The sequence below is a fragment of the Cariama cristata genome, unplaced genomic scaffold (genome assembly GCF_000690535.1).
Source record: "Cariama cristata isolate BGI_N322 unplaced genomic scaffold, ASM69053v1 scaffold13203, whole genome shotgun sequence".
Taxonomy (NCBI): domain Eukaryota; kingdom Metazoa; phylum Chordata; class Aves; order Cariamiformes; family Cariamidae; genus Cariama; species Cariama cristata.
In genome coordinates, this window is record NW_009609005.1 from 19,646 (window position 1) to 28,730 (window position 9,085).

Here is a 9,085-nt window from a genome sequence, read left to right on the forward strand (position 1 = left end):
GGCTTACAGTGGATGCCCAACTGAATATGAGCCAACAGTGCACTCTTATCACAAGTAAGACAAAATACATACTGAGCAGTACTGACAGGCTGAAAGTGTTCAGCAGATGGAGGGAATATTTTTTTCTCCTCTGCTCAGCACTGGTGAGGCCATATTTGGAATACAGTCCAGTTTTAGCACAACCAGTACAAAAGGGATGTGGAGAAACTGGAATTGGCCCACTGGAGGGCTACCAAGGTGGTTACCTAGAGAACATAACCTACAAGGAGAGTGGAAGAAGCTGGACTTGCTCAGTGTGGTACACAGGAGTCTAAGTGTGGTCTAACTGCAGCCTGTGACTGCTTGAAGAGAGTTACAAAGATAATGGAGCTGAAGTTTTCTCAATAATATCAGATCACGTAACAAGGGACAATGGCCAAAAAAATGCTGCTTTGAGGCTCAGACTGGACATTAAGAAAAACTGTTTCACCAGGAGGGTTGCACAGTGCTGCAACAGATTACCCAGAGGAGCAGCTGAATCCCTGTTGTTGGAGGTTGTCAAGACCGTAAATCCATGGCTGAACTGCTCCAGTGTTGGTAAAAGCCCAGCTTTGAGCACAAGGATGGACTTTCCAACTAACACATCTAAGATTCTGTGATACACTGAAGACATACAGCCTGAAAATTACAGCTGGGTCAAAACACTGCCAGGTGAGAATCTCTGCTGAAGCCCACAGCCAGTGGCTTTTGCAGCGTGCCCTTTGTGAAACTAAATATCCCCAAGCCATGCTCAGCCTCACTGGAGTCAACCGCAAAATTCTCTAGAGCTGGGACAAGTGCTTAACTGCTGGTGGAAAAAAAGGATTTGCTGAGGGAGACAAACTAGTAATACAGACAGTTCATAGCAGATATATTCATAAGGAGCAATGGGCTACTCTTACAGGCTTTTGTCTGTAACACATAAACAGTATTGGGATCCATTATGATATGTACTGCCGTCATCTCTGGAATGTGCCCAAGCCCTTTAATTCTCTATTAATAACAATAAATGGAAATTCTCATCCAGAACTGTGGGGACAGGTACTGAACAGGGTCATCTGAGCTCTCTCCCAGTTCCTGTGATTCCCTAAGTAACCTGGGACATATTACACTGATTTTTGCAGCACAGAGTTCCTTCTAAAAGCATAGATCAAATTCATTGCTGAAAAAAACCATTTGGTTTGATTTTTCTTAACATTTATTATATACTTAGAATAAATTTATTCTGTCTTTGGCATATGTGAGAAGACAAATTTAACTTTCAGTAAGAACAAAAATATAGTTCCCAAAGGCAACTGCGTGAAGAATCATAAAGCACAGCTGAGGTTAGCTTAGAAACAAGATTCATTTCTTCTCATCCTGAGAGTGTGACCAGACAGGCTTACGTTTCTGAATAAAGGCTTCAATACCTTCCTGCCCATCTCTCAAAGTCAAATTGTCTACCATGACCTGAGTAGTCATTTTGTAAGCAGTATCGAGGTCCTGTGTCATCTGTCTGTAAAAGGTGGCTTTCCCCAATGCCAGGACAGATTTGCTGCTTTCGCATATCTTGTGAGAGATTTTCATGGTCTCTTCTTCCAGCTTGTCTTCTGGTACCACCTTGCTGACAAGCCCGTGCATTAATGCTTCTTGGGCAGAAAGAGGTTCACCTGTGAAAAGCATCTCTAATGCCACCTGAACAAGAAAAAATATTGTATTAAGTTAATTCAACTGCCTTATTGCTTTGGTTTTTTTTGGAATTTCAGCCTCCTCCTTCAAGTACAAGTTACTCTTTTGACAACTGTTAAGATTTAAATCTTCTGGCCTCTTAAACTGCAAAGGAAGTGTTAAGAGGATCAGCAAAGAGAAGGACTGGGTCTAAAGCTGGCCTTTTTTCAAACCTGCCCACTTATTCCAGCTGTCCTAGGCTGACACCTCTGGGCTTCTTTTCAAAAGCCAACAATCTCTAGTGATTGCAGTAGGAATTAAGAGAGATGTGGATCGTCCACAATGTCAAATGACTGAACTCGGTATTTTAAGGTGGGCATATAATAATAAATAAAGACTTACTACGTCAATTAGTAGTTTTTGAAAATACCTGCCTTAGTTTTAAGGTTGGTTGGGATGTTTTTAAGTATGTCCTTCTTATAGCCGCATCTATTTCAGTCTCCTGCTGCTTCCAGTATCTCGTACTTCACGTTTCAAATTAAAAAATCCCCTGAATACTCAGTGACTATTCAATGTTACATATCAGTAAGAATTTTTTTCCATGACTCGTGATTCAATTGACGAATGCCCTGAATCATAAGAGCTGATTATCCTCATTAGTATCTTTGCTCTGTTAGCTACAAACATTGGCAACATTTCATTTGATAAAAGGTAAAATCAGTAATCCTGAGAACTGTAGGGAATGTTCTTGCTGCTTTGTAAAGTGGCACAGAGAAAAGTATACCCCACACATTTTAAAAAGGTAATCACAAACCCCAGAAATACTAATTCAGAAAAGTTATAACTGTACACTATGGCACACTTGGAAAAAAAACCCCACATTTGAACAGGATGGCCTTATAGATGGGACAGTTAAAGTTGAAGCTCTTATCCAGCAACTGGACTTGTGCAGTTAAGTCACTGCATCTCAGCAGAGCCGTGCTGGGCTTGGAGTCCGTCTGCACGAATCCAGCTGGCTGAGAACTTAGAATTTCTTTTCTCAGTTATGGAAGCTTTACAGATTGTACTGTTGTTTATGCAGCGAGAGATTTGTAGTCACAATCAGTAGGAAATAAAGAGGAAGAAAGTATAGGAGGGTTTTAGATGCTATTTAAAGCATCTTGATCTACACTCAGGCAGATCATGCTGGCAGTCAAATGTCACTGCCTGGCAAGAATTGATACCTGGGTGGGACTGATATCCTGAACTTGCAGGGGTTTCCTCATCAGGGGAAAAGATTGCTGTCTAAAGCACAGAGCTGCCTGTTGGAAAGGAAAGAGATCGCTGAGCTGAGGTGCTGCTGCTGCCATGAGTTCATCCTGGTTAGAATCGCAAAAAAAATGCTTTCCCTAAACAGAGTTCATCCCTTTGTTATTTTTCCCAGTCCAAAGAGTTATGAAGATGTCTTTTGCAATGAAGTATTTGGAATGTTGTACTGCAGGAAAATAAAGTTTAGGCAATGGAACTAACACTCCTGACATGGGAACCTATTTCCTGCAAAATTACAAAGAGTATCTGGGAAGGAAGCCTACCTTTCTTGGAAGAGATCTGCCCAAGGCCACAGCTGGTGTGGAGCAGAACAGTCCAATGTTTACCCCAGGAGTAGCAAATTGAGATTTCTCACTTGCCACTGCGATGTCACAGCTTGCCACAAGCTGACAGCCTGCTGCTGTAGCCAAGCCATTTACTTTGGCAATCACTGGTACTGGAAGTTTCTGGATTAAAGTCATAACCTGCATGCACAAAAGAAAGTTGTCAGTTAGTTCCTGAAATTTAAGTATTGGCTGTTCTAAAACTTGCAATTGCTTCACACACCTGATGTGTGCATTTTTCAGCTTTATTAATTGGAGTTTAGTAAAAGCAAGCTCTCTGCAAAACCACTGCTGTTCCAGTATCTGCTCAGCTGTGTTTATGCGGCATGAGTTGGTCCTGCTAACTCCAGTGGAAATGGAAAACACAAGAATAAAAGGCAGAAACACTTGTTACCAGATCTGCATGGAGCTTGGGTGCCTCTACACTGCAGGTCTAGTGTTCCTGGCTGTGGGAAGAGGTGTATCTGAGACACACCATCCCCACCTTCATGTGCCCCATAATGGAAAACTGACTTAATAGAAGTCTCTGTCCCAAGAAATTAAGCCAGCCTTTTGCATGATCTCGAGCCTGGGTTGATCTCATCTGAACATAATCATTGGATGTCTTTCTAGGCTTACTCTGCATTCCAGGGAGAGACTTACCTGCCAGTAAACAATTTTTCCTGCTTGCATTAGACATAAGATGGGAAAACACACTCATTCTCTCTCTCTTAGATAATTCTTGAAGGTTCAACATCCAACTTTAGATAGCTGAAGTTAAGAAAGATTAATTTGTCTTAACTTTTCTAAGTCAGGTTCTCCTTCCATACAGTGGGAATCAACAAACTCACCTAATTTTAATGCCTGAAGATAGAAAATGCTAGTTAAATGATTACAGTCATTATCTGGATTAAAAAAAAAAAAGATCTCATATTAGCATAGTGTTGCAAGATAACAAATTTTCATTTGCTACTTCAATTTCTCCAGTAGATGAAGCTAGCAAATTTTATGTTGCTTAGATAACATTACCTACATTCAGTTTTGAATTCGATTAGTCTTTGTCTCCTTTCTTCTACCTTTGTTTAAAAACAATTCTTCAGTGGATCTTGAGAAGCAGACAACAAAAGAGTAACAATATGTGCATGTGTGCAGACAAACAACTGTAGAGTACTCTTGTGGTTATAAAAATGCAAAGTCGACTGCTGCTCTGAAAAAAACCCTTGGTACTTATGGTTTTGTATTTGAAAAGCCTCTGGAGAAGAGGTATTCTCAGCTTCTCAAACTTGTATGTGGCAAGTACTTAGTTCTCAGATAGGGCGTTACATAGTATTGCTAACACTGTTACACGCATGGGAAAACAGGTGTAGCAGCTGAGGTGATCTGCTGAAGATTACCAGTCATAGACAGATGTAGAAGCCAAGGTTCCTGAAAACCAGCCCAGTGCTCTGGACCCCTAGTCCACAATGCTGTAGGCAGGTCATCTAGGGTAGGATCCATTCCACTTAAGCATTGAAATTTAGGAAGACATGATCACGTTTTGGAAGCCCTCAAAAGTACCTTTCTCTCTCTATTGACAAAGAAAAGCAAAAGTCAATTATTCTACCAGACAACTAAAATTTAGATATTAGTTAGGATCCTAAATAAAGCCTAAATTAATGTCCCTATTTCTGTTTGCCTGTAAAGTGACATTATTATTTAACAGTAAGACCTTCTTCTTCCACGGGGATAATAGTGAGTTGTGATTTATGAGAAACTTAATTCCTTTAGGGTACTCAGGTAGCCAGTTTAAGCACTTATCACTACCATGAACATCAAAAAAGGGATCAGTTCATCTCTTATATTGAATTTCTTCCTGAACTTGCTTTGCCAATTTCACCAAAGCATTTAGGTTGGCAGTGACCTCTTGAGATCATTGAGTCCAAGCAGGCTCGGGTAGAGCAGGTTGTCTAGGACTGTGTCCAGCTCGGTTTTGAATGTCTCCCTATCTCTGAATTTCACGGTCTCAGGAATATTCATCTGAAATTGATATACCATTTTTTGTTTGTAATAATGCTCCCTTACTAAACTTACAATACAGTAGGGCACCATTCTCACAAAAAAAGCTAGGCTTGTTTTTAAGTCTGAATGCTGACATTCTGTTATTTTTTGCTATTTCTCTTTATTAATCAAAGTTAAGCTTGCTATACTACTCATTAATCCTGAATTTAGCCACAATGCTAGATATACATAGAGGACAATTTAAATTCCTCTGGTTCTTAAAGTGAGAAACTTACCAAATCCTGACTTCATGCTACATGGAATAAGTTTCACTTTTTTTTCTGCCTGATCCTTCCTATTCTGTGACCTAGAAGCTGCATGATTCAGTTTTCCACTGCCAACATACTGGTATTCTGCCCTGCAACTGCAAAATTAATATTAAACTACTGGCTGCTAAACTATTGGACTCTGGCTCCTTTCTGATGAAGGCACTAACCTGTCGTTCAGTCATATTTGTGCTTACCTCTTTGTGACCAGCGTACCAAGATGAAATCCAGGCAAAGCTGCCAGGATGATTCTTTCATATTACACTGAAGGCCCTTCAGTGGTAACTTTCACACATGGCTTTTACAGCCTTAAATATGTTAAGTTGTTAAATATGGGCTTGACAATGTGCATAGAGATCATTATTACTGGAGGAACTAGAACAAAAGGTTTCAAATTATCTTCAGTGGTCACACTGAGCAGGATTAGGGGTCAAATTCTAGTGCTGTTACAATCAAAGGGGGTTTTGCCATTCTCTCCAAAGGCTCCAGGATTCACTTCAACTTTCCGATCTCCAGGTCTGTGCCTTTGTAACAAGAACCTGTATGGTCTGCTAACTGGGCAACCAGCAGGCCGGATCTTACTTTCACATTCTCTACTTGATGTTTAAGCTGGTTTTGAGTTATTAGCTAGATGCTGGGAAAGAACATTTGATCACCAGTGATTTGAAGGTGGTTATCCCTAGATTTCTAGGAAAGACATTGCCCAAATACTCTGCTGCAAGGAACACTGGCTAAACTAAGGAACATGCCATGACTGTACCCATCGTAGGAGGCATACACACTGGCATTCTAGCCCTTTTTTCTGCATGTAGAAAAATCCAGGGAAAACATAATTTCACCAGGATCAGGTATTAAAATAGCAGAGCAGCAAAACCCAAGGAATCTGGAGCAACAGTCTGTGCTTTAGCTAGCAGATGAGTAATGCTGTTGCTCCTTAAACCAGTATCATTTGCTTGCAGGCAAAAGGGGTGGCACTTAAGAACTGCTTACCTCTGCACATATTTCAAATACTTGGGACTGATGCTTCACATCATCTTCACTTGACAGTTCCTTTAAATCATGTCCCGAACAAAATACAGGTCCTTCAGCTGCAAAGAATTTCAGGAAAAGTCACTCTGAATTAATCAAGAAACCAGGGGTAACGACATATCACTGCCCCAGCTAAAGGTATGTCAACGAGATGTCAATGGTCAAAAAGGAGCTTGGGGAGGGAGTTTTACAGAGTTCCAAAATATTGCTGTCTGCGTTTTATAACAACTTTAAATTGCCACAATGCAATATTTAACCACAGTAACACCCATAAACATTTTTAAAGGCCTAATTTTACTTCCAAGTTAACTCCGTTAAAAAATAAGGCACTTCACATCTCTGAGCCCAGTTTCTTCTAAGGATACTGTTCTAAACAGCTCCTTGGTACCATGTAAACTAGTCAGCTGGAGCAAGGATGGAGTGCTCTGCTCTCAGACTAATAAATACAGTTAGTCCCTATTTATTGTACCCAGCATTAATGATTAACTTTTGCTAAATAAGCATCAAGATTTTTGTGTCATGGCGTTCAAGGCCACAATGGAAAAAAAAAAGAAAAAAGGTTGTTCTGCTAGAGGAGAACCAGAAAAGTTGTTGGGGCATCTTTTCCTCCACTGCTAAAACTGTCCTCTAGAGAATCCTCAAAAGCATGTCCAGGGATTGGGGTGGCAACAGAGAGTTTCTGTGGACTTACGCTTTGGATTTGCTTGCCTCCAGTGGCAGTTAAGATCAAAACAGCCCTTCCGGGTACACTACCTTTACAACAGTTTTCCTTTGTCATGAGGGTATCTGCCATAAGAATAAACCAATTTGATGCTTTTGAATCCTTCAGAACTTCTCAGATATTTGTATAGACTTGCCATTTCCGGCTACAACTATGCAGACACAACCTTACCAATGCATTTATTTCTTATGGATCAGATTATTGTGACACAGTCCATCCAGAAATAACCACACAGTTAACATCAGTCAGCTCATGGGATCAGCAATACATATCTGGAAATTAACCATATCATCTGCATTTGTGCCTCACTGAAGAAGAATCCACTGCAAAGTCCGTGTTAAAGACTCAAAGCATTCCCTGAGAAGTCTTTTATTTTCTTGAGATTTCATCTTTTCCATTCCATTCAGCAAGGGAAGCGGAAATCAACAGGAACATGCATATTCTTTTTAAACTAAAACAAAAACCCAAATGAAATCATGCTCGCAAACTCCCAGACTATTGTACTCTCAAAGAACCTGAAGTGTTTCACAAAATTGATACCTGCTGTTTGAAATCTTGTATGTATTTAAACTCATCCCTGTGAAGTTAGCTTACTTCCACTCTCATGTGTGTGTGCACTAACACACAGTGTCTTCCTCTACGTACAGGAAACAGCAGCATCCTAAATTAATAAACTTATTTCTCCAAGATGTTTGGATGGGGGGCAGGGGAAGAATATCTTAAAATAGCAGAGGAAAAAAAGATGGCTTAAGAACAGCTCAAGTTTCATTATCTTTAAGAACTCTACAGGTTAATACCTAAACGGAAGAAAACTGTAATAGGTTCTGAGAGAGAACGTTTTACATCTGCAGGTTACGGGTGACTGCAGTATTGATATTTTGGTCTCTCCTTCATCAGAGGGTTTTAAAAACAGTTTTGAAAAAACAGCCGCAAAGATAATGAAGCTGATCCTGGCTTAGAGCAGGGGAACAGAGTACACAATTTGAAGAAACCTTGTGAGCCCTGTTTACTAAAATCTATACCTGCCACTGAAGGCAACAGGTGTCCTACCAGCTCACCCTGTTTCTGCATGAAAACCCGTATCTGGGAATGTTATTTCTTTGGGCTGATAACCATTAAAACCTGGCTTTTGTTCTGATTTTTTACAAGAGGAAAAATCTCATTGACTGTGTAAACACTGAATAGCCTGACTCAAATACTGACATTCTGAAACGTGTTTCTCCAGTGTTTCTTCTTAGACATGTTAACTATCAACAAAAATATAACAAAAAACAAGTCAATTGTTAATGCAATGTTCAAAACCGTGGAAATTAAGTACGTGAGAGTGGAAACTGGCATGAGTATAAAAGAACAGCATGAGAGCAGGGTCTGAAGGGTGAACGCACCGGTAGGACACCCTGCATGGTCCTGGCCAGCTGTACGGGAAACACCACGCAAGTCCCTTCCTGTCCCTTTTTCTGCAATTCTGAGAAAGATTTCACTTAAAACTTCGTATTATCCCTTTTCTACCCCTCCCCCCCCCCTTCTCTTCCGTCGGCCTTAAATGACAGAAGTACCTGAAATGATAATAACTCGGAGGTCTTTGCTCTTGACGTCGTGCAGCAGGTCCTCCCTGAGGGACTGCAGCATGGAGAGCGACAGGGCGTTTCTTTTCCTCGGGTTGTTCAAGATAATGTTTCTGTAAAAGCCGTTAAATACAAAGAGGGTTACTAAAAAAAAAGGAAAAAAGCACATTCAGAGCCTCAGAGGACGGGCCC

General features: G+C 40.5%; 1 protein-coding gene across 1 annotated transcript; it reads right to left on the bottom strand.

Moving 5' to 3' along the window:
• Window positions 1-1,181: 1,181 nt before the first annotated feature.
• ECHDC3 (enoyl CoA hydratase domain containing 3) lies at window positions 1,182-9,037 on the bottom strand (the record flags this gene model as incomplete). The annotated part of the gene is made up of 4 exons (XM_009697370.1): window positions 1,182-1,692; window positions 3,237-3,437; window positions 6,569-6,666; window positions 8,885-9,037. Coding segments are annotated over 4 exons (782 nt in total), but the record flags the coding sequence as incomplete, so codon positions are not given.
• Window positions 9,038-9,085: the final 48 nt, after the last annotated feature.